Here is a 26,731-nt window from a genome sequence, read left to right as displayed (position 1 = left end):
TCAATTGAAAAGTAGGTGAAAGGGTACTATCAACATTATTTTGAGTATTTTCTTGCGTTTTGGGGGCTTAAAAAGGCATTTGATTGACAAGATTAAAAATATCACCTAGGAGAAAAATTTAATTGCATATGAGCCATGGAGTCTGCAAAACATACTTAGATTTAGGGCCAGTGCACACCAAAAAGCGCTAGCATAATCGCAAACGCTCAGCGATTTTAGAAGTGATTGTTCAGAGAAATTCTAGGCATGTGCCTAGCGATTTTCTAATCATGCCTAGCATTGCTCTGAAAAACCACTTCAAAAATCGCTGAGCGTTTGCGATTATGCTAGAGCTTTTGGTGTGCACTGGCACTAAATCTAAGTATGCTTTGCAGACTCCAAAAAAAAAATGGTCTGGCATGGTCTGTGTGCTGCATTCTAAAACCAATTCGGATCAGCTCACTGGGAGTGTCCTTCAATTCATACCAAGATTGCAAGCAGACAAAGGCATCAGCTATTGAATTTGTTCAACCCAAATTGTCAGCATCTTATTGATCACATTTTTTTTTGTTTTCCATTGGCATCATCACGATCAACATACAGTAGCAAGAAAAAGTATGTTTCTGTAAACCCGTTGGAATTATATGGATTTTTGCACAAATTGGTTATAAAAAGTGATTTGATCTTCATCTAAGTCACAACAATAGACAATGACAGTCTGATTAAACTAATACCACACAAATAGTTAAATGTTTCCATGTTTTTATTGAACACACCATGTAAACATTCACATTGCAGGTGGAAAAAGTATGTGAACCCCTAGACTAATGACATCTCCAAAAGCTATTTGGAGTGAGGTGTCAGCCAGCTGGAGTCCCAACAATGAGATGAGATTGGAGGTGTTGGTTACAGCTGCCCGGCCCTATAAAAAACACACACCAGTTTTGGGTTTGCTTTTCCCAAGAAGCATTGCCTGATGTGAATGATGCCTCGCACAAAAGTACTCACAGAAGACCTACGATTTAAGAATTGTTGACTTGCATAAAGCTGGAAAGGGTTATAAAAGTATCTCCAAAGACTTGCTGTTCATCAGTCCACGGTAAGACTTTGGCCTCGATTCATAAAAGTGCCTGCGAGTGGGGAAAGTCGAGCGGGGAAACACCGCTGTCGGTATTTTCGCCTTCAGGGTGGTAATTCATAAAAATGTAGCTAGTTGTGACAGGCGTGCGGAGATACTCCGCTGTAGGCAGGCGTTAGGCTGTGCTACGCATGCGGAAACAGGAGAAGCAGGCGGAATCCCTCCGTGCGGTGTTCTCTCTGCAGCTGCTTGGGAGGTCTGTCCCATTCACTGCACTGTATTCCGCACGCTTCTCGCCACATCAGAGGTAGCGGTAATACCCGTCCGCATACCGCTACCTCTAATTTTTATGAATTGACTACTTGTTACTTTTGCTGTGATAATCACCGCGCAAGGCGGTGATTTATCACTCTGCTCGTGAATGTCGGCTTTTCATGCGGAAAAAGCCTTTATGAATACAGATTTGGCTGTGTGGTCGGTAAAGTGAGCCGTTTTCAGCATTTCCTCATGCGGAAATGCTTTATGAATCGAGGCCAAATTGTTTATAAATGGAGAAAGTTCAGCACTGCTGCTTCTCTCCCTAGGAGTGGCCGTCTTTTAAAAATGACTGCAAGAGAACAGCGCAGAATGCTCAATGAGGTGAAGGAGAATCCTAGAGTGTCATCAAAAGACTTACAAAAGTCTCTAGCACGAATCTACAATACGTAAAACACTAAACAAGAATGGAGTTCATTGGAGGAAACCACAGATGAAGCCACTGTTGTCCAAAAAAAAAAAAAACATTGCTGCAGATTTAAAGTTTGCAAAAGAGCACCTGGATGTTCCACCGCAGTACTGGCAGAATATTCTGTGAACAGATGAAACCAAAGTTGAGTTGTTTGGAAGAAACACACTACATTAGAGAAAAAGTGTGGAGAAAAAGAGGCACACCAACATCAAAACCTCATCCCATCTGTGAAGTATGGTAGTGGGGGCATCATGGTTTGGGGCTGCTTTGCTGCGTCAGGGCTTGGACGGATTGCTATCATCAAAGGAAAAATGAATTCCAATGTCAAGACATCTGTCCACCAACTAAAGCTCAGCAGAAGATGGGTGTTGCAACAGGACAACGACCCAAAGCATAGAAGTAAATTAACAACAGAATGGCTTAAACAGAAGAAAATACACCTTCTGGAGTGGCCCAGTCAGAGTTCTAACTTCAACTTGATTGAGATGCTGTGGCATGACCTCCAGAAAGCAATTTACACCAGACATCCCAAGAATATTGCTGAACTGAAACAGTTTTGTAAAGATGAATGGCCAATAATTACTCCTGACTGTTGTGCACGTCTGATCTGCAACTACAGGAAACGTTTGGTTGAAGTTATTGCTGCCAAAGGAGGTTCAACCAGTTATTAAAGTGACTCCGAGCTCATAAAAAAAATGAAAGTTGTACTCACCTGGGGCTTTCTCCAGCCTAGTGCTGGTCGGGAGGTCCCACGATGGCGTCCTGGCTCTTCTCCTTCTCCCCGCTCCGGAATGGCTGACAGGCCGCAGCCCGGGCGACACTCGCCCGAGTGTCGGGCTGCTCCTTCCGCGTATGACGCGGATTACGTCACACGCCGGCCGCCTCGCGTCATCTAAGTCGATCTCCACTGCACCGTGGCCACGCGTATCCTAGTACACGTTCCTGTAGCTAGGCACGCCCTGTGCCTAGCTACTGCGCCTGCACAGTATGCGTACTACGCATGCATCTGCACAGTACGCATACTGCGCCTGCACAGTACATGTCCAGCTGGGGGCACTCTAACTGCGCGAAGTGAAATAGCCGTGGCGTGGGACCAAAGCATTGGTGAGTGGCTGCGAGGGCACAGGTCGGCTGCAGGGGGCTGGCAGAAGCCAGGTTTCAGTTCCATTTTAAAGCAAACCTGAGCCTAAGCTCGGGTGAAAAGTCACATACTTACCTAAAGGAGAGGGAGGCCTCTGGATCCTCCAGAGCCTTCTCCAAGCTGTCGCCTGCCGCTGCCCAGGACCCTCCAGAACATTGTGGCCATACTTCTCTTTTGGCGCAGGCGCAGTACGGGTACAGTCATGCTTAAAGAGGAGTGTGGCCCTAATCAAATTTCCATCAAGCCCTTGTCAGAAATCTTTGGGCTGCCCGTGAGTGGCAACAAGGAACCGGATGACGCCATAGGAAGCCTCTATAAGATCTAGAGGCTTCCACCATCTTAGGTAAGTATGTGATTTTTTTTTAAGTCAAGCATCAATAAGTCAAACATCTGATAAGCATGCTTGTTTGGGGATATGGCTAAAAGGACAAGCGGCAGAGGACCAGCAGGTCAACCAGGCAATTTGCATTATTTAAAAGGAAATAATTGTGATTAGCAAAATCGCAATCGCAGGACATGCCGCATTTTAGGAGCATTTGCACTTCAATGTAAAGTATTGAAGCACTGGAAAATCGCTCATGAATCGCGACACATGCGATTTGTGTGTAATTTTACATTACTGCAAACTGTTAAAAAAAAATTATAATAATTTGAAAGGACCAATCAGAATTAAAATCGCTAATCACAAATCTCTAGTCCCTTTAGTTAAAGTGGATCCGAGATAAACTTTTATTCATTGCATAATTGTGTTCCATTCATATAGTTTATAGGGCATTCCTCAAGCCAAATACTTTTTTTGTTTTTGTTTTAATACTTTAATGCCCTATAAACTAAACAAACCTCGCCCACAGCCCTCAGAGTGCCAAGGCATTTTCAGACAATAGCAAGGGCTTACAAGAGCTCAGTCTGGGCAGGAGGAGGGGGAGGTGTTACTAGCCATTGATTTCAAAGGCAGAGGGGAGGAGGGAAGAGGAGAGGGGGCTGAATTTACACACAAGAAAACTGATAGCATCTCCAGCTCTTAGCCTGTGACAATATGACAAAAAGAGCATGGCTGCCCTCATTGTATCACAGGAATAAATAATCATACACTTTTTAAACTTTTGCAGTGAGATATGCTGTGTAAACTATCTAAACTTTAGATAAGAGATATAGACATGTTACTTGTTATAGTTAGTTTTTCTAATTGGCTGCAGTAATGTCTGAATCACACCAGAAACAAGCATGTAGCTAATCTTGTCAGATCTAACAATAATGTCAGAAACATCTGATCTGCATGCTTGTTCAAGATCTATGGCTAAAAGTAGGGTTGCCGCGGTATACCGGTATACCGCGGTTTGATTGTGCATGGTAATCATACCATTCACAATCTCGTTTTACCGGTTTTCGAGGGGTGGGGATGCGACGCAGCGACGAGCGCACGAACAGCAGTGGGGATAAGTAAATACTTGCTGGCAGCCTGGTCCTCCACGCTGTACTAGCTTCATTCTACTTCCTGTTCTTACCTCACATTTCCCTGAAATGGCGCCCCCTGGGCGCTATTATAAGGAGATGGAAGCAAGAACAGGAAGTATAATGAAGCCAGTACAGTGTGAGGACTGGTCCGGCAAGTAAGTATTTGTAACCCCTTTTTGCTACGTCCCCCCCCCCCCCTCTATACTGCGGGCACCGACATCTATCCCTAGCTTCCTATGCTGCGGCCACCTATCCTGCCTACACCTATCCCTGGCTACCTATGCTGCAGAGGCCTACTACTGGGGTGGGGGGGCCATATTATTTAATGTAAGGGGGGTGGGGGCCCAGGTCCAAATAATTGTATAATACCGCCATACCATGGTATTTTTTTTTTTTTTTTTAATATCATACTGTGGAATTTAATACCAATGCAACCCTAGCTAAAAGTATTAGAGGCAGAGGATAAGCAGGATAGCCAGACAACTAGTATTGCTTAAAGAGGAACTGTAACGACAAAACGGCCCCTGGGGGGTACTCACCTCGGGTGGGGGAAGCCTCAGGATCCTAATGAGGCTTCCCACGCCATCCTGCGTCCCTCGGGGGTCTCGCTGTAGCCCTCTGTGCAGCGGTGACGCAATATTTACCTTCCTGGCTCCTCCGCAGGCGCTCTGATGCCTCTCGGCGCCGAAGTAGGCGGAAATACCCGATCGCCGTCGGGTCTGCTCTACTGCGCAGGCGCAAGTTTCCGGCGCCTGCGCAGTAGAGCGGACCCGACGGAGATCGGGTATTTCCGTCTATTTCCGTGCCGAAAGTCGCCACAGCGCCCCCGCTGGAGCCAGCAAAGGTAAATATTGAACTGACAGTCGGCACAGTCGCCGGCTGTTCGGAGGGCTGCGGCGAGACCCCCGTGGGACAGAGGACGGCGTGGGAAGCCTCATTAGGATCCGGAGGCTTCCCCCACCCGAGGTGAGTACCCCCCAGGGGAGGTTTTTGTTGTTACAGAGTCTCTTTAAAAGGAAATAATTATGGCTGCCTCCATATTCCTCTCACTACAGTTGTCCTTTAATTCAAACGCATCGACAATGAAAATGGTGCACATTTCATTCAAGCTGCATTGGACTGCAGTTTGACTGCCTCATTTACATACATAAAGCATTGGTATATTAAAGGCATACCAAGGTGAAATAAACTGATGAGATCAACAATTGTATCGATCTTCCTTCTCCTAAAAATTACCTTTTTAGATATTCCATAATCTTATTTTATATTTAAAAAATGTTTTTATTGTCTCTGCTCAATGCCACATTCACTGAAGTATGCCAGAGCTAAAATATATGAACTATTTACCCTCTTTATCTTTTTCCTTCTCTCAGAAGGTCAGGTCCCAATCGGACAGAAACTCACTTGCATTCCTGATGTTTATCTCTTTCAGGCAGAGAAAGAAAAAAGGAACACAGCATAGTTAGCTGCGTGCTTGGCACTGTACATACACATGTCTATCTCATCATGGGGTTGATTCATCAAATGGCGGTAATACTGCGGTGCACACAAAGCACACGTCAGTATTACCTACACTTCCGCTTGCAACACTGCGAGTCTTAAGGCTCATACACCCATCAGACTATAGTCTTTGGAAAATGAAAGATCACAGACCAATCTTACCACCTTTCATGTAGTATGAGAGCCATACTCTACACAGTCTTTTCTATGGAGCTGAACTCCACATCAGAAAAAAATCTTTGCAAGATGCTGCACACAAACATGCTGTACAGACACAAAAGATCAGTATCTGCAAAAGATCTGTTCCTGCCAAAGATCCGTTCCTGCAAATTGCATTCATAGTCTATGAGATCTGCAGATCCTCATACACACCTTGTTTAACTGACATTCATCTGCAGATCAGACAATCATCTGCAGATCTGAAAATCCATCCTGGTGGATCTGATCTGCAGATGAATGTCTGTTAAACAAGGTGTGTATGATGATCTGCAGATATCATAGACTATGAATGCATTTTGCAGGAACGGATCTTTTGCAGATACTGATCTTTTGAATGTCTACAGCATCTTTGTGTGCAGCATCTTGCAAAGATTTCTGTCTGATGGGGAGTTCAGCTCCATAGAACAGACTGTATAGGTATGGCTCTCATACTACATGGAAGGGGGTAAAATTGGTCTGTGATCTTTCATTTCCAAAGACTATGGTCTGATGTGTGTATGAGCCTTTATAATAGTGTGACCATTGCTACAGTAACACGCATAACTGAGGAGCATTACTTGCGTAATTCACGGTGCTGCATGCGGAAATAATGGTAATACTGCTATGTGCTATGTGTGCACCCCAGTATTACCACCATTTGATGAATCAACCCTTATGTCACCTCGGTATTCCTTTAACCCTTGCAATGAATAAAAATGAATGACTAAGTAATCACAGACAAGTTCTAAATAGGCTTAACACTGTTATTTTATTATGTTGCATGTCAGTTCAGGTATGCCTTAAAGGCTGCCATACACTGGTTGATTGCCACCAGATCGACCAGCAGATAGATCCCTCTGTGATCAAACGAATCTGATCAAAAAGGGATCTGTTGGCTGCCTACACTGCAAACAGATTTTGAATAGATTTCACTATGAAACCGATTCACAATCTGTGCCGCTGCCGCCGCCGTCCCCTGCATACATACCTGATCCGGCCGCTGCGAGTCCCCCGGTCTCCGATGTCTCTTCTCTGCTCTGGGATCCAGCTTCACTTTACTTCCTGTCGGGGGAAGTTTAAACAGTAGAGGGCGCTCTACTGTTTAAACTTCCCCCGACAGGAAGTAAGTGAAGCCAGCCGGAGCCCAGCGCGGAGAAGGGACAGCGGGGACAAGTGCCGGTGGAACAGGTAATGTATTGCCGCTAGCGTCGGTCGTCGGATATTCGCACGCCGCTATCGATGCACTCCCGACATGCCGGCAATCGACCAAAATCTTCTGCGCGGACAGATTGACGGGATGGATCGATTGCAGATGGAAATCGGTCGTTCGGTCAGCGTTCGCACATCGATTTCTACCGGCGGGAAATCGTGTAAGTGTATGGGCACCTTATGGCGGGGAGCACACTTATTTGAATTGCACACATTTTACTATATGCAGAAAAATGTGCAATGCCACACTGGTCATGGAAGTCAGTGGCCGGCTCAGGAATAAGATTTTTCATGTACGTCCGCTATCTATTTGGCTGTTTTTTTTTCATCGAAAGATCTTCTGCATTTTTTTTGCACATTGCATACATTTCCAATTTCATTATATTTTGCTGCAGTATGAAAGATCACAACAAATGCAAACATTGCATGCAGAAAACACAATAAATGTGGTCACCAGAAAGCGCCAAGTGTGCTCCTTGTCTAAGGAAATGTAAATTGTTGGTTGTCTTACATCTTGGCATTCAAATATTTATTTTATTCTTCTCAGATAACAGTGAGCAGTTTGAAAATGGCGTGCAAGTGGATAACACAGGAGACCTTTGATGCTGTTGTACAAGAAAATTTGGATATGTTTGATATGCAACCAGAAGAGGCTGTGATTGAAGCTGTCCAGCAGTTTGAATCTCAAGGTACCAGAAGATACAGCTGAATCCTTTGTAGCTACAGGTTTTTTTTTATTTGTTTTGATAATCAGTAACCTCACTTCACATTAGGCAGTCACCTTATTGATGATTTACAACTTGTTAGGCTTAGTACAGTACAATTGAGGTTTACCTGACCAACTTAGTGTTTGGTCCTAGGTAAGAAATCTTCGGAGACTGAACATAGAGCTGTTTCAACAGCAGTTTTTGCTTTCTAGGAATTGCCAGCTATTCAAAAAGGGCTAGGGTAATGAAGGCCTATGGCAGTGATTTCAAATTTCGGTGCCTACAGCATTTTTAGAGTAATTTCACACAGGGAATGCAGGGGACAAAATTTCAAAAATCTCTAGCGTTTTTGAGAGTGATTTGCGATCTCTGGTGCACCCCACTATTCTTCTGAATGCACATTATTATTATTTTTTTTTACAAATCAATTTTTTATGATTTTCAAACAAAACAAGAACAAAAAAGTTAAACATACTAATAGAGGAGTGATACAATAGAGTTGAATGCACATTTCTAGTTGCCCAGTAATTAATATTGTCTGCATAATTAAGTACAAAGGTTTTAAAGCAGCTGTTTATCTCTGGTTAACTAGGTGTTGACTTAACAAATATAATAAAGGAGTTTCGGACACAAAGTGAAAACGGTGAGGAGGCTCCAGATCATGGGATTCTACAAGTAAGTTTTATCTTGTGTATATGTAGTTGAAGCACACAGGAGCACTGCAGCATGATATATAAACCTGGACGATGTATGATGTCATCATTAGAATGCCTTAGCTCCTTGATCCCTGCAACTGACACTGAGCGTCTCATGCTGGAACCAGTATCTTGTTAGTAAATAACTAAATCACAATCTTATCTGTACAAGGATAAAAAATATGTCCTGTAATCAACTTTGTAACCATCTGGGATTTGGCTCAGTTATAACGTGGTGTATTGAAATTTGTGGGAACACAGCTATCCAACAATCATCATTTGATATTCTAGTCTTGTTTTCCACTCCAGGAAAAATCAGTTTATGCATGACCATTCATTGTTCATTTTAGAGGCTGGGACACACTAGAGCGATTTTGGGTGCGTTTTTGAAGCTCCGACAATCGCCGGCACTTTAAATAATGCGTTGCTAGTGTAAGTCTATGGTGTTAAGCCCACTAGAGTGCTTGCGATTTTGGAAATCAAAAATGCAGGACATGCAGCATGTTGTGAGTTTTTGGGCTCCAATTCATAATAGATAAGTTATCTTAATCGCCGGAAAAAGCAGCATCGGCAACAAAACGCTGACACAAAGTGCTAGCAATTTCGATAGTGCTTTGCAATTTCTAGTTTGCCCCTGGTCTAAATCAGATTCTGTAAGATACAGTAAAAGCATGGAAGATTTTGTATGTTGGAAATGTTCGACTCATACATAGCACAACAGATATGTCATCTAGTCTATTTTAAAAGCAAAAGGTAAGCAACTCAGACAGGTTGTATATAAACAGAAGGACCATGAAAATAAGAAGAAAATGAATCATATTCACATCAAGGGTCTGCTGGAGGCAACTGAGGTCTAAGATCTCCTAAGGGTTTTGCCACCTCTGCGACTCATGTCCCTGAGTGCACCCAAAGACGGCTGGCTCTGTACTGCGAGTGCTTCCGATGCATTTACAGGGCTCCCGGAGGTGGCAATTTTTTTTTTACTTTCGTCTTTATAAAGTTTTTAAAACGGCAATACAAAAGACAGCTTATACAACACAGAATGAAGTGTAAACAACATACAAAAAGGCAAAATATCCACAAAGGGCAAGGATGTCCTAGTTTAAATAGTACAAAACAGTGCATACAGGTTAGATATAAAGTACTAGTGACAAGTGCAATTCTCTCTTAAGAAAGAGACAGGATTATACGGTACATTTTGATAATTAACCGGAGGGGAACCTAAGGGGAATCTAATTATCCAATCAGCCCAGATACGATTGAACCTTATATGTAAAAACTGAGGAATAACGCTATTAAATGTGGTATATAGAGTGCTGTCTGGAGTAATAAATCTACAAACTCACTTATTAAGGTGGCCATATGTAAATTTACCAATTTTACGGCTTGATCGACCATCTGATTAAATCATTTTATCAAATTGGATGAAAATTGGTGCCACAACATGTCCACCCTATCAATGAGTCTATTGACTTCTGACTGGAATCGGTCAAATGCGTCAATCGGACATGCTGGAAAGATCTTGGTCAAAAGTGCTCGATCCAGTGTGCATAGATAACTGTGGTGGATCCCAAACTGCTGTCTCCCAAGTGTAAATGTCACCAACTCCCCCTCAGTGCCCATGCAGTGTTAAATCTCACCAGTCCTGCTACCGCCACTCCTGCCCTCGTGTGCTTGGATCCCGGAGGATGCCGTGAGTCTCAGCAGTGATACAGGTGAAATTTTACACTGTACAGGCACCGGGGGGATATTTACACTTAGGGGGTGGCCAGGCAGGCAGCAAAGGTGGTGTTGCTAGGCCCATTCTTGGTAGATTTCATGCTGAAATCTATCGGGAATCAGCCTGCAGTGTATGGACAGGCAACAAATTTATCTCTAATCAGATTTGATCTGCCCATACGTCTCTAGATGTATGGGCACCTGTAGGCAGAAATGATCTTAGGGGTGTATCAATGTGGCTTTAGACCATAAAAGTATAACGATCAGATATTTACAGGTAATAGAGTAGTTCTGTGAGTACAACTTGGAACTACTTAAAGTAAACCTGAGATGGTGGTGGTGGGAATGTATATACCTGGGATTTCCTCCAGGCCGATCGCTTCCTCACTGTGCTTCTGCGCTGTCTGGATAGTCTGAAATTTGCCCCGGAAAATCCTCCATTCTGTGGCGTACTGCTAATGCGTAGCCACACAGGTACCCCCATCGTGCTGGAGCAGAACACTCCCAGAGGCGGGGGAGTGTGCACTTCCGGACTGCGCCTGCACCCACTGAAGGATTTTCCATGGCCAATTGCGGACTATCCATACAACACAGAAAGACGGTGAGGGAGTGATCGGCCTGGAGGAAGCCCCAGGTATGTATACGCCCCCCCCCCATCTCTGGTACACTTTAATCAGCTTAAAACCGCCTAACGCCAATTGGCGGTTGCAAGGTGGCTTCCCCAGGACCGTGTAACTGTGTCACGTCCTTGGGGAGTGTTTTGCAGGAGATTGCGCGCGCATCCCCGCTTGTGTGACGGAGTGGACCTCCGTCTACAGTCTGCCAGAGGCGATCGTGGCTAGCAGACTGAAATGAAAGTAAACGGCCATTTGTTTTCACTGTACAGCGTTGCGATCTACTGCAGCGCTGTACTGGGGACAACCCTGTCACTCGGCTGTCGCCTGCAGTGGCCCACAGAGCGATCGCTTTTTATTAAGAAATAAATAAATAAGTAAATTCATAAAAAAAAAATACTGATGACAGCAGCGATCAGAGCCCACCAACAGAGCTGGTGGGCAGAAAATGGGGGAAGAATCATTTGTGTGCTTTGTTGTATGGCTCTGCAGCACACTAAAGCTGCAGAGCACTGAATAGCCTGGTCACTGGGGGAGTGGTTGAGCTTTTAGATTTTAGACTTACATTTGACAGGGTAAAAAGAATAACCCTGTGCTGTTCTTGAAAGGTAAGAAATAACACAAAAAACGAGTAAACCTTATTTGAATGATCTTGGGTGGCACACTCCCTCCTTAAAAAAAAAACAAATTAAAACTAGGCAATGAAAAAGGGACTTAAATTAAAAAGTGTAGTCTGGGAAAAGGACTTAATGCAATGTTCAATCTTACTGTACTCCAAGTTATCATTGATTATTATTGTTGTGTTACTTGCAGACACTGGAGTTATTGCGAGAGAGTGTGGAGTCAGGATCTGTAAGCAATTTCTCAGACCTCCTCGTCAAATTTGGGGATCAATGCAAACTTGGCATGGCGCATCGCTACCTAGCAGGACAGAAGCTTGCTTATGCAGTCGTTCTTGATGCCTGGAAACTTTCTCAGGAAAACAGGAGGGCTCTGTTGAATGCTCTTTATGCCATGTCTTGTCTTGCTGATGGACAGCCTGATTTGTTGGAGGGTGTTGGACAGGAGCTCTTAATTCGCAATTTAAAGAAATACTCAGGTGATGCTGATGTGACCTTGATGGCGATCCGTCTCATTCGCCACGTGTGCCTGAAACATGAGCAGAATCGTCAAGACCTTGTGAAAGCTGGCATTTTGCGCTGTCTTACAGAAGCTATTACTAATCATGGGACAGATCCAGATGTGGTACGTGAAGCTTGCTCTGCATTAAGAATTATGACCTTGGATGATGACATCCGAGTTCCATTTGGACATGCACATGACCATGCTAAAATGATTGTTTTGGAGAATGGAGGCCTAAAGCTGTTGATAGAAGCTGCAAAAGGTAGGTTTGTACACTGGACACTGTATGCCTGTGCTCAATGCTTCAGACTTGTTACTTGCATATTAAAAATGAGTCCTTGTACAATAGCCTGCCCTTTAGGGCTCGTTCACACCTAAAATTGCTAACCACTAGCAATTTGCGGTAGCATTTTCCGTGGGTGATTTTTCTGCGATTTAACACAGAAAAATCACTGTACAAATTCGCTTTTTTGGAGCGATGGCGATTAGCATTTCTATATATGCTAATGGCTAACGGAACGCCCGCGATTATCGCTAATTGCTCAAGTGTGAACACTGCCATAGACTAAAATAGCACTAGCGTTTTTCAAAAAATGCTAGCGCTTTACAGATTAGCAGGAATTGCACGGTTCCCGCTTAGGTGTGAACGAGCCCTTAAAGTGAACCTGAGAGCAAGGATTTAAAACGGTTTATACATACCTGGGGCTTACTGCAGCCCCCTTCGTGCTGATTAGTCCCTCGCCGCCATTCTCTACTGCCTGCAGCCTCCGCAATTATCTTTTGTCTCAGGTACACTTTAAAGCCCGATTACTTGCAGTTTTTTATATGCATAAAAAAAATGCAATTTCACAGTTTTTTTTAAAAGGCTAATGTGTGCTACAACATTTCATAGATCCTCTGGTCCGTCTCATCTCAACCTATGTGTGAGCAGTTGGTGGAGGTTTCTAGGGAAATGAGGCTCTATAAATTGGTAAATTGGTATAACTGGTAATTTTCATTTTGCAACAAAAACGGCAACTTTACAAAAAAAAAACAACGTTTATTGGAATCAAGAAAGTGTGTCACTCTTGCATATTGGACATCAAACATTACAAACATATTCTGTACATAAAGAGCACATATTAAAGAAATTAGCACAGAGTATAACAAGTAGGGTCACACACAACTTTACACAGTCCTTAGTCCAGCTGCATGTCTTGTTTGTCTGCTGGGTGACCAGTTGCTTGTCCTTTACAGTAAAAGCTCTTTGTTTAGTATTTGAATACCTAGAGGAGTCATGCATAACCAGGACAGCCCCATATTACATGTACACAACCAAGAAAGGAACAGGTTACAAGTACATAATCAGGAGATGCCCAGGTTACTTGTACATAACTAGGGGTTGCTCAGGTTACACATACATAACCAGGAGAGCCCCAGGTTACATGTGCATAACCAGGAGATGCCCAGGTTATGTGTACATAATTAGGAGATGCCCAGGTTGCATGTACACAACCAGGAGAGGCCCAGGTCACATGAACATAACCTGGAGAGGCCTAGGTCACATGAACATAACCTGGAGAGGCCCAGGTCACATGTACACAACCAGGAGAGGCCCAGGTCACATGTACACAACCAGGAGAGGCCCAGGTCACATGTACACAACCAGGAGAGGCCCAGGTCACATGTACACAACCAGGAGAGGCCCAAGTTACATGTACACAACCAGGAGAGGCCCAGGTTACATGTACACAACCAGGAGAGGCCCAGGTTACATGTACACAACCAGGAGAGGCCCAGGTTACATGTACACAACCAGGAGAGGCCCAAGCTACATGTACCCAACCAGGAGAGGCCCAGGTCACATGTACACAACCAGGAGAGGCCCAGGTCACATGTACACAACCAGGAGAGGCCCAGGTCACATGAGCATAACCAGGAGAGGCCCAGGTCACATGAGCATAACCAGGAGAGGCCCAGGTCACGTGAGCATAACCAGGAGAGGCCCAGGTCACATGAGCATAACCAGGAGAGGCCCAGGTCACATGAGCATAACCAGGAGAGGCCCCGGTCACATGAACATAACCAGGAGAGGCCCAGGTCACACGTGGGTGCCGCTGTGCAAGTACATGTTTTTTAAGAAAGGAATTAATCTTTCCCGCTTATCAAGTTGTGAATTGTTTGATGATCAGGGGCAACCATTTACAGGGAGTGCAGAATTATTAGGCAAATGAGTATTTTGACCACATCATCCTCTTTATGCATGTTGTCTTACTCCAAGCTGTATAGGCTCGAAAGCCTACTACCAATTAAGCATATTAGGTGATGTGCATCTCTGTAATGAGGAGGGGTGTGGTCTAATGACATCAACAACCTATATCAGGTGTGCATAATTATTAGGCAACTTCCTTTCCTTTGGCAAAATGGGTCCTCTACTTCTCTAGACTGCGCTCTAGGGCCGCCAGGATAGCAAGAGACCCCACTCACCCTGGCAACTGCTACTTCAATCTTCTCCCCCTAGGCCGTCGCTACAGGTCCTTACTCACCAAGACCACTAGACACAGAAACACCTTCTTCCCCCAAGCTATTGATCTCCTCAACTTTCTCTCCCAATCACACTCCCTTGCTCCAGCGTTCACACCTGGGTAGACTCCCGCCGACGGCACATCTCCTTAGGGGGTCTTGCTCTACTAAGTACTCTACCGTCTTCCTGTACTACTATTGCATGTATGTTAGTCTACATTACTGTATATCTTGTCTTGTGTACTTTTTTGAGCTTGTCTGTGCTAAAAACAATTCCATGTACAAACCCCTGTACTTGGCCATGAAACTTGATTCTGATTCTGAAAAGAAGGACTTGACATGCTCAGAAAAGTTAAAAATAGTGAGATATCTTGCAAAGGGATGCAGCACTCTTAAAATTGCAAAGCTTCTGAAGCGTGATCATCGAACAATCAAGCGTTTCATTCAAAATAGTCAACAGGGTTGCAAGAAGCGTGTGGAAAAGCCAAGGCGCAAAATAACTGCCCATGAACTGAGAAAAGTCAAGCGTGCAGCTGCCAAGATGCCACTTGCCACCAGTTTGGCCATATTTCAGAGCTGCAACATCACTGGAGTGCCCAAAAGCACAAGGTGTGCAATACTCAGAGACATGGCCAAGGTAAGAAAGGCTGAAAGACGACCACCACTGAACAAGACACACAAGCTGAAACGTCAAGACTGGGCTAAGAAATATCTCAAGACTGATTTTTCTAAGGTTTTATGGACTGATGAAATGAGAGTGAGTCTTGATGGGCCAGATGGATGGGCCCGTGGCTGGATTGGTAAAGGGCAGAGAGCTCCAGTCCGACTCAGACGCCAGCAAGGTGGAGGTGGAGTACTGGTTTGGGCTGGTATCATCAAAAATGAGCTTGTGGGGCCTTTTCGGTTGAGGATGGAGTCAAGCTCAACTCCCAGTCCTACTGCCAGTTTCTGGAAGACACCTTCTTCAAGCAGTGGTACAGGAAGAAGTCTGCATCCTTCAAGAAAAACATGATTTTCATGCAGGACAATGCTCCATCACACGCATTCAAGTACTCCACAGCGTGGCTGGCAAGAAAGGGTATAAAAGAAGAAAAACTAATGACATGGCCTCCTTGTTCACCTGATCTGAACCCCATTGAGAACCTGTGGTCCATCATAAAATGTGAGATTTACAAGGAGGGAAAACAGTACACCTCTCTGAACAGTGTCTGGGAGGCTGTGGTTGCTGCTGCACGCAATGTTGATTGTGAACAGATCAAAATACTGACAGAATCCATGGATGGCAGGCTTTTGAATGTCTTTGCAAAGAAAGGTGGCTATATTGGTCACTGATTTGTTTTTGTTTTGTTTTTGAATGTCAGAAATGTATATTTGTGAATGTTGAGATGTTATATTGGTTTCACTGGTAAAAATAAATAATTGAAATGGGTATATATTTGTTTTTTGTTGAGTTGCCTAATAAATATGCACAGTAATAGTGACCTGCACACACAGATATCCCCCTAAATAGCTAAAACTAAAAAACAAACTAAAAACTACTTTCAAAAATATTCAGCTTTGATATTAATGAGTTTTTTGGGGGGTTTATTGAGAACAAGGTTGTTGTTCAATAATAAAATTATTCCTCAAAAATACAACTTGCCTAATAATGCTGCACTCCCTGTATATGATATAACTTGCCTAGCAGCAAATAGTTTGAGAAATAAAAGATCACATAGGAAAGAAAACATTTTATAGGCAGGTTTATAAGCATTCCATTTTCATCATATAAGGATGCTTCCAGTGCTTAGTAAAGCTATCATGAACATTCCCACATTAAATGCAGGAATTAGGGCTCTGCTATAAAACATTTATGATATGTTGAAGATATCAGAATTAGTTTGTTGAATTTATTTGGTCCAGTGGGTGTCAGATAAGCTTGTTGATGGCTATACAGCTATCCTCTCTATAACCATGTATGCCTGAGAATTATGCACCAGAGTAATGATGGACCTGTAAATTTAGGCATCAGTGTTGCTATGGCAACTGCTGAGAACTCCTCCAGCAGACTTTGTAGACAGTGAGAGGCTGAAAGGGTTGCTAATGATATTCAGGAGATTTCACAGGCTGTCTGGTTGTTGGGAAAAGAGTGTAAATATTGTGAGATCTCCAGCTGACTGGATTCAAGTGAGCTTCATAATCACCATGACCACTGTAAATGGAGCAGTTTAAGGAGCGCTGCTGTCGCTGTATATACAGTATGCTAAGTATACAGTGGCTTGCAAAAGTATTCGGCCCCCTTGAAGTTTTCCACATTTTGTCACATTACTGACACAAACATGAATCAATTTTATTGGAATTCCACGTGCAAGACCAATACAAAGTGGTGTACACATGAGAAGTGGAACGAAAATCATACATTGTTCCAAACATTTTTTACAAATCAATAACTGCAAAGTGGGGTGTGCGTAATTATTCAGCCTCTTGAGTCAATACTTTGTAAAACCACCTTTTGCTGCAATTACAGCTGCCAGTCTTTTAGGGTATGTCTCCACCAGCTTTGCACATCTAGAGACTGAAATCCTTGCCCATTCTTCTTTGCAAAATAGCTCCAGCTCAGTCAGATTAGATGGACAGCGTTTGTGAACAAAAGTTTTCAGATCTTGCCACAGATTCTTGATTGGATTTAGATCTGGACTTTGACTGGGCCATTCTAACACATGGATATGTTTTGTTTTAAACCATTCCATTGTTGCCCTGGCTTTATCTTTAGGGTCATTGTCCTGCGGGAAGGTGAACCTCAGCCCCAGTCTCAAGTCTTTTGCAGACTCCAAGAGGTATTCTTCCAAGATTGCCCTGTATTTGGCTCCATCCATCTTTCCATCAACTTTGACCAGCTTCCCTGTCCCTGCTGAAGAGAAGCAACCCCAGAGCATGATGCTGCCACCACCATATTTGACAGTGGGGATGGTAAGTTCTGAGTGATGTGCAGTGTTAGTTTTCCGCCACACATAGCGTTTTGCATTTTGGCCAAAAAGTTCCATTTTGGTCTCATCCGACCAGAGCACCTTCTTCCATATGTTTGCTCTGTCCCCCACATGGCTTGTAGCAAACTGCAAACGGGACTTCTTATGCTTTTCTGTTAACAATGGCTTTCTTCTTGTTACTCGTCCATAAAGGCCAACTTTGTACAGTACATGAATAATAGTTGTCCTATGGACAGAGTCTCCCACCTGAGCTGTAGATCTCTGCAGCTCGTCCAGAGTCACCATGGGCCTCTTGACTGCATTTCTGATCAGCGCTCTCCTCGTTTGGCCTGTGAATTTAGGTGGATGGCCTTTTCTTGGTAGGTTTACAGTTGTGCCATACTCCTTCCATTTCTGAATGATCGCTTGAACAGTGCTCCGTGGGTTGTTCAAGGCTTTGGAAATCTTTTTGTAGCCTAAGCCTGCTTTAAATTTCTCAATAACTTTATTCCTGACCTGTCTGGTGTGTTCTTTGGACTTCATGGTGTTGTTGCTCCCAATATTCTCTTAAACAACATCTGAGGCCGTCACAGAGCAGCTGTATTTGTACTGACATTAGATTACACACAGGTGCACTCTATTTAGTCATTAGCACTCATCAGGCAATGTCTATAGGCAACTGACTGCACTCAGACCAAAGGGGGCTGATTAATTACGCACATCCCACTTTGCAGTTATTGATTTGTAAAAAATGTTTGGAACAATGTATGATTTTCGTTTTACTTCTCACGTGTACACCACTTTGTGTTGGTCTTTTACGTGGAATTCCAATGAAATTGATTCATGTTTGTGGCAGTAATGTGACAAAATGTGGAAAACTTCAAGGGGGCCAAATACTTTTGCAAGCCACCGTATGTGTGTGTACACACACACACACACACACACACACACACACACACACACACACACACACACACACACACACACACACACACACACACACACACACACACACACACACACACACACACACACACACACACACACACACACACACACACGGGTATAGTGAACAACGATAAATGTCCATGTCCCGGCTAAGTGCTGTAAGTATATGGGAGTAATGCCTAGTATAATAAACCTGGATATAATAGAACTTTGGTTAAAGCGAATCTGTTTTGTGGCGCCTGCGGTATTCTGTATCCAGCTATAGTGGAAAGTGAGAGGGCGCATGCGTCAGTCAGAGACCCATGATCCGTGGGCGAATGGGCCGGCAGCCACTTGTAACCAGCTCGCTATCTGCACACCGGCCAATGCATGGGCTAAAGAGCACAAGCTGCATCAACTGCTGAGACTTCTGCTTCCTGTGTAAACTGCTGCCCAATTACTGAGGGTATTGCCTATCATCTGGAACTTGTTTGTGTGGTGTGTGTGTGTGTATGTAATATACAGTGCTGCCCATAATTAATTATTCATACCCCTGGCAAATCTTGACTTAAAGTTACTTTCATTCAACCGGCAAGTATTTTTTGACGGGGAAATGACATAGTCTCCCAAAAGATAAGGCAATGTTCAAGAGACGTTGTTGAAAAAAATATTTCTCAGCTTTTATTTACATTTGAGCAAAAAGTGTCCAGACCAAAGTTATTCATACTCTTCACAAACTGTCACTGTCTGTGGGAAAATCCAAAGTTCTGTACCATTTCAAATAGTCCAAGCTGTTCTAAAGCATCCTAATTACTCTGAACAGCTGTTCTAATCAACTCAACAGGTGAAAAACAGCAGCTCTCTGCTGTTGGTTTGTGGACAGTCATGGTTACTGCTGGGTACACACTATGAGATTTTATAGTCGATTTACTGTCAGATCGATTATTTCCAACATGTCCGATTTGCTTTCCAATCGATTTCCGAGCATTTTCCTATCGATTTCCGTTAACTTTAATAGGAAACCGATTGGAAAATGCTTGGAAATCGAATCGGACATGTTGGAAATTATCGATCTGACAGTAAATCAACCATAAAATCTCATAGTGTGTACCCAGCATTAAGACAAAGGAGCTCAGTGAGGACCTGTGGCTGCTCATAAGGCAGGAAAGGGATACAAGGCCATTTCTAATTTTTTTCAAGTTCCAGTGGCTACAGTGCAAAGTATTATGAAAAAATACAAGATATTCTGCACTGTGCCAAAAGTGACACCTGTGCTGGCCAGGAGGATAGGGAGAGGTGAAAAAGAATCCAAGGATCACCACCAAGGTTATCCTGGTGAATCTGAGCTCTGCTGGTGGCAATGTCTCAAGGCAAACAATCCAGCGGACACTGCACACTGCTGGGTTCCACTGATGCAGACACACCACTTCTCCAGATAAGGCACACAAAAGCTCGCTTGGCCTTTGCAAATGCTCATCTGGACAAAGAAGAAGATTTCTGGTCTGTGTTATCGTCAGATGAAGGAAACATCATTGTGACCAAACAATTCAATTTTTGTTTCATTTGGCGTAGAAAAGGAGAAGCCTTCAACCCAAAGAACATCATCCCCATTGTCAAACATTGTGGTGGGAACCTAATGCTTTAGGGGTGTTTTTTCAGCCAATGGACCAGGGAACCTTGTCACATTAAACAGCACTATGAAAAAAAAAAAGCAACACGTGGATTCTCAATGACATCAGGCAGTCTGCAGAGAATTGTGGCCTTGGGCTCCAGTGGACATTTCAGCATGACAATGACCCAAAACACACAGCAAAAGTGGTGAAGAAATGGTTAGCAGTCAACAACATTAAGGTTTTGGAGTGCCCCAGCCAATGAGAATCCGTTGAGGGAGCAAAAGATCAGGGTGAAGGAAGACGACCCTCCAACCTGAAAGATTCGGAGCTTTTTGCTTAAGATGAATCGGCAAAAATACCTATGGAGACATGCAAAAAGCTGGTCTGCAATTATAGGAAGCGTTTTATTGCTGTAATAGCCAATAAAGGCTTTTCTATTGATTATTGAGAAGGGTATGAATAATTTTGAACTGGGCACTTTTAGTTCAATGGAAATAAAAAGCTGAGAATTTTTTTTCCCCCCACAATAATGCCTCTTGTACATAGGCATCTCCCACTGTATTTATGTGTATGTATTATATATTATAGCACATATATATATATATATATATATATATATATATATATATATATATATATATATATATTCCCCCCCCCCCCACACACACAAAAAAAAACGGGGAAAAGATTGTTCCCTGCTGCCCTCTGCTCCCTCTCTCCGATGTGCATCTACGGGTTCCTCACTCTGCTACTCCAGAAGCTTCCTGTGTCCTCCTAGAGATCACAATTATAATGATACAGAATGCGCCCACCGTAAAACAACAACCACTAAGCCCTTTCAAACGTCCTTATATCAGCCAAATCCAGAGTGTTCGCTATCAAAAAATCCACCAGATTGACTTTAGAAGATATGTATGCTGTGACAGCGCTCCTCTTCCTTTACAGTACACCCTGCAGGATTAAAACCTCAACATAGTGCATTACTGTTGGATTAAACGTATTCACACAAACACCCAGTGCAAATAGTGTATCACTCGTCTTTCATTCTTTGTGCAATTGATCATGCGACCCTTTTAAAATACAGGCTCACCAGACATTGGCCACCTCAGTTTCCAGGTGGGTCTTGCGCATAATTCAATGTTAACACTCAGGCAGTTGTAAATTTCCAATGGCTTTAATCCGACTTTTCCACTTAAAAAATCACAGTAAAACACACATAGTGTAAAACCATAAAAACAATTGCCAGTGCCCTGCGCTATATTGCACTCACATAGATAAATGGTTAAAAAAGCATATCTGGCTCAGAGAGAGCCTTGCGGTGTCACCTCCACTGTGGTTCCGGCGTCCCGTCTCCACTATGGCGCATCCGCTGTGTACAACACTCCCGGCCGGCTCTCGTATCTCCGTCTGCCACCAGTGACGTCACTGGTGGCAGACGAAGATACGAGAGCCGGCCGGGAGTGTTGTACACAGCAGATGCGCCAGAAACTTGGCTCAGGTACACTTTAAACTGTTTTATTCAATCTAATGTCTGTTCCAAAAAACGTATCAAAAAAGCTGGTGTGAGGGAGTTGGGCCCAGATAAGCACATGGGAGAGAGTATGGGGGGGGGTGGGGGGGGGCTTCACCAATATGATTATATTCATAGTCTACTCTAGTCCTATAATATATTGCAGAATAGATTGCACTGATGGTGCCATGCAAAACAAACTTTTGATATATATTTATAATCTGTCATATCAAGTAAGAGATGTTTTTATTCAAGAATTTCTGTCTTGTCTAATAGGTTTTACAGATAATGTTGGAGTACTAAGTGAACTTTGTGCAACCATCTCCCGCCTTTGTGTTCGTAATGAGTTCTGCCAAGATGTTGTTGATCTGGGTGGTCTAAATTTCATGGTGGCGCTCTTGGCTGACTGCATTGATCATCAGGTAATAACCAGCCTTCATTTATATCACTATAGGCAAACCATGTCTACAGCTGTTTCCAGAAAATAAGACCATGATCTATAACCCTGTACATCACCCGTGTTCTGCCTTAAAGTGTCATAAGCTCCACTTGAACTGAAAACAAAAGGTGGTAGTGCATGTTCTCCTCTAGGGTTTAACCACTTCAATAGGTATCAGTAGAACACTACTCCCAGTCACCACTGCCTAGGTATCAGTGGGACTGTATTCCTCGTCACCACTGCATAGGTACCTCCAGAACACTACTCCCAGTTACCACTGCCTAGGTATCGGTGGGACTGTATTCACCGTCACCACTGCATAGGTACCTGCAGAACACTACTCCCCATCATCACTGCATAGGTATCAGTGGGACTGTATTCCTCGTCACCACTGCATAGGTACCTGCAGAACACTACTCCCAGTTACCACTGCCTAGGTATCGGTGGGACTGTACTCCCCGTCACCACTGCATAGGTATCTGCAGAACACTACTCCCCCATCATCACTGCATAGGTATCTGCAGAACACTACTCCCAGTTACCACTGCCTAGGCATCGGTGGGACTGTACTCCCCGTCACCACTGCATAGGTATCTGCAGAACACTACTCCCAGTTACCACTGCCTAGGCATCGGTGGGACTGTACTCCCCGTCACCACTGCATATCTGCAGAACACTACTCCCAGTCACCACTGCCTAGGCATCGGCGGGACTGTACTCCCCATCACCACTACATAGGTATCTGCAGAACACTACTCCCAGTCACTACTGCCTAGGTATCGGTGGGACTGTACTCCCCGTCACCACTGCATAGGTATCTGCAGAACACTACTCCCAGTTACCACTGCCTAGGCATCGGCGGGACTGTACTCCCCATCACAACTACATAGGTATCTGCAGAACACTACTCCCAGTCACTACTGCCTAGGTATCGGTGGGACTGTACTCCCCGTCACCACTGCATAGGTATCTGCAGAACACTACTCCCAGTCACCACTGCCTAGGCATCGGTGGGACTGTACTCCCCGTCACCACTGCGTAGGTATCTGCAGAACACTAATCCCAGTCACTACTGCCTAGGTATCGGTGGGACTGCACTCCCCGTCATCACTGCATAGGTATCTGCAGAACACTACTCCCAGTTACCACTGCCTAGGCATCGGTGGGACTGCACTCCCCGTCACCACTGCATAGGTATCTGCAGAACATTACTACCAGTTACCACTTCATAGGTATCAGTAGAACACTACTCCCAGTTATTGTGAAACACTGCTGTTTCCTGCACCGTCACTGAACGATTCTCGGGTCCCCCGTAGCGACCCACTGTTATTTGGATGCGGGTGCCTGGTCTGCGCACCTCCTGATCGAACTTCCGTGGTTGGGAACGCTCTGCACATGTGAAGTACGAAAAAATCCCTACTGCACATGCATAGAGTGCTCCCGGGGACAGGAGCGTGATCGAGGACTCGCTAGCCGGTCGGAAGAGGGTTGCTGCGGGGGGCTGGAGCATCACTAAAGTGACAGCGTGGGCTCAGGGCAGCTGCAGCAGGGGGCTGGTAGAAGCCCCAGTTAAGGTAGTTTTTTCTTTCTTTTTTTTTTCACCCCCAGTTTTCTGTTCACTTTAAGATTAAAAACCAACAGATTATATTTTAAATGTTTTAATAAATTTGTCAGATAACATTTTCTCTTACATGTTTTTTGCTATATTGCTTTGGTTTATTATGATTGTTTTCAAGTAACGTAATATTAATCTATTTACTAGAGGGCACAAAAGCTATCTCATAATGGTTTTACTTCAAGGACTTTGTTTCACATTCCAAAGTATTACTGCAATTTACTCAAGTCAAGGCTTGCCTAATGTGGGATTTATCTGTTCTGTATGTTTCTTAAGCAGTTTCAAAAACTCTGCAGCAAATGATTCTGGTGGTACAGAGTCAGATCACATAGTATGGCCCTTATTCCAAATAGATTTGATATTTTGTGTATTATTGCCATGGGTATACTTTTAAGTCTTGTTTAAAACAGCTGACTTAAAAAGGCAAACCTGTCAGTGTTTCCAGCATTTTTAAAGCTTAAAGAGACACTGAAGCGAAAAAAAAAAATATGATATAGTGAATTGGTTGTGTACTATGAATAATTACTAGAAGATTAGCAGCAAAGAAAATATTCTCATACTTTTATTTTCAGGTATATAGTGTTTTTTCTAACATTGCATCATTCTATAATATGTGCACATTACACAACACTCAGCATTCAAAATGAGTCTTTCAGAGCAGTCTGTGAAGTAATGACCTCTCCTCTAGCAGAGGAAAAGTAAATAGTCCAGGAACAGTTGAGATAATAAAAGTCGCTTCAGTGTCTCTTTAAACAAAACAGATGACAAGGCCTGTACTGACTAGTTGAGCAGTGTCCTGCATGTCTTACCAGCCTGGAAAGCTTTTTCTTATACTGTAAGATATTTCTGTACTTTTTCCCTCTCGGGAACTTGTGTTTTATATTGGAGCTCTTGGCAGTGGCTCCTCCTAGCTTTACAGGTGCCGAATATGCCTAGTAGGTGTGAACTAAGAACTAGTAGAAGCCCTGCTGTAGTGTGAATTTTGGCATTAAGGACAGGAATCTGAGAAGGAAGGAAGGTCACAGATACACCAAACTACGGAAAATAACAGTGACATGATCGTAAAACATGCAGGGTGGGACTGAACTAACTAACCACCGCCTATCTTTTTAGTGCCTAGAACAGTTTTTCAAATGAAAGATGTGTGAGCATCTATTAACGTTATATTATTTTGTGTGGAAACACAAACCTATGGGGTGGTGTTATTGACATTTGAGGTATTCCTGCTGGTTTGTTAATGGTAAGGCGCGACAGATTGGAGCTTGTATGAAAGCTGATGACTGATAGCTTATCATGAAGTAGTCTACCAGTCAGACCCATTCCAATTAGTTTTATTGCACATGGTCATTTACAAAGATGCATGTGTGTGGTTGCATTTGGCTCACACAGCATTAATACCAAATACCTGATAACTTGGAGAGATGCTGACTTCTGTACTTGTGACAGTCTAGCTACAGGGAAAAAAGGGACAAACTAGATAGACAATATTCCTAAAGGTAGGCATACTCTGTTACATGTTTTAGTTTAATTCAGTAACATCACATGTTCTGAAAATGTAGTAAAAACGTGGTCGCCTTTGTTCAGTTGTATTTTTGATCAGATATTTTTTAGACATGCCTGTTCTTAATTTCTTTCAATGTTGGCAGGAGCGTTATGTTACGTTTGCCTAGCTCCGTTCTCCATCAAGTACAGGTAGTATGAAGCTGTAAGAGCTGTAAGCTCCATTAGTATGATCAATATTAGACAAGATTGATGACATTTTGTCTAACCCACTGGTGCAAGTTGGGAGGCCAGGTAAATGATTGATATCAGTCATGTACCATAGATTGGTCAGTCTTTGCCTAGCATTTAAAGGGAACATAAGAAATATATGGAACACAACAAAAACTTTGGTGAAATATGCTGGGAATACACGATAAGATTTTTCAGCAGATTTAGGGCCTTTTTCCACTAGCCTGCGATTTGCGATTTGCTTCTGATCGCAAATCGCAAGGTACATTAAACTAATGGAAACTGCAGCAGCAATTTCCATTAGTGCGATCCGATTGCGATGCGATTTTGGTCAAATCGCAATCGTTGTCCTGCCGCGTTTTGTATGCGATTGAGCTGGACTATAATGAGTATAGTAGCTCAATCGCAATCGCATGGTGGAAATTGAAACGCGATTGCGATTATTTCATAGTGGAAAAGAGCCCTTATTAGTGTCCGATCAATTATCCAATCGTTTTTCATTCACTTCTATGAGAAATCATCAGAGAAATCATCAGAAAAAACTATCGAAAATCAGATCGGACCTGTCCGAAATTATCTGCCAAAAAATCTCATGGTGTATTCCCAGCATTAGCTGTATGTTTTTGTTGTGCATCATGTGTATTGGCCACACTTTTTATAGATTTGTATGTCTGACAAAACCATCTGTATTGAAACAACAAAGAGAAGATAATTGAATGTTAGATTTGTTCATTAATAGTGTATGCTATGTTGTTACATTGTTTATATTTCTAATCCTTTGTGGTCATTTGTGTCCTCATTTTCTCAGGAACTTGTAAAGCAGATGCTGAATGCCATCAAAGCAATTGCTGGGAACGATGATGTAAAAGATGCAATTGTGAACTGTGGAGGGACAGATCTGATTGTTCTTGCCATGTCTCGTCATCTCTGTAATGCTCAGGTAAAGAGGGAGTACATTATAGTAGGTATTACTAAATTATTCAAAATCAGTTTGCCAAAATGGAAGTAAAACTTATGCCAGATAATTAAGTCATCTGCTGACAGGTTATTGCATGACTATGCCTCCATTGTAACTCATATCTTTGTGGGAAATATACTGCCAGATAATTGTATTACTGTTTTTCTTTATGAATATTTTTTTTTTTGATAGCTACCTTTTATGTTGTTAATAAATTAAGCTTTTCATACCCTGAAAAATACCAGTAGTAATAGAGATGAAAAATACATACTGGTAACTTTTTTCTGTAAAAATTGTTTTTCAAAAATGACCATTCATTTCATATAAAGGCACTGCCTAATTATTGT

General features: G+C 43.1%; 1 protein-coding gene across 2 annotated transcripts in view; it reads left to right on the top strand.

Moving 5' to 3' along the window:
• The window catches only part of ARMC6 (armadillo repeat containing 6), a 32,745-nt gene that overhangs the window by 1,969 nt on the left and 4,045 nt on the right, over positions 1-26,731 (top strand). For both annotated transcript variants that reach the window (XM_068271278.1, XM_068271277.1), the window contains exons 2-6: positions 7,835-7,976; positions 8,587-8,669; positions 11,836-12,406; positions 21,918-22,063; positions 26,235-26,366. In XM_068271278.1, coding sequence (XP_068127379.1) covers positions 7,835-7,976; positions 8,587-8,669; positions 11,836-12,406; positions 21,918-22,063; positions 26,235-26,366 — 1,074 coding nt within the window. The remainder of the gene's footprint in view (positions 1-7,834; positions 7,977-8,586; positions 8,670-11,835; positions 12,407-21,917; positions 22,064-26,234; positions 26,367-26,731) is intronic.

This window comes from Hyperolius riggenbachi, chromosome 1 (genome assembly GCF_040937935.1).
Source record: "Hyperolius riggenbachi isolate aHypRig1 chromosome 1, aHypRig1.pri, whole genome shotgun sequence".
Lineage (NCBI taxonomy): Eukaryota > Metazoa > Chordata > Amphibia > Anura > Hyperoliidae > Hyperolius > Hyperolius riggenbachi.
Note: the sequence above shows the minus strand (reverse complement) of the source record. Positions and strands in the feature narration are given on the sequence as shown.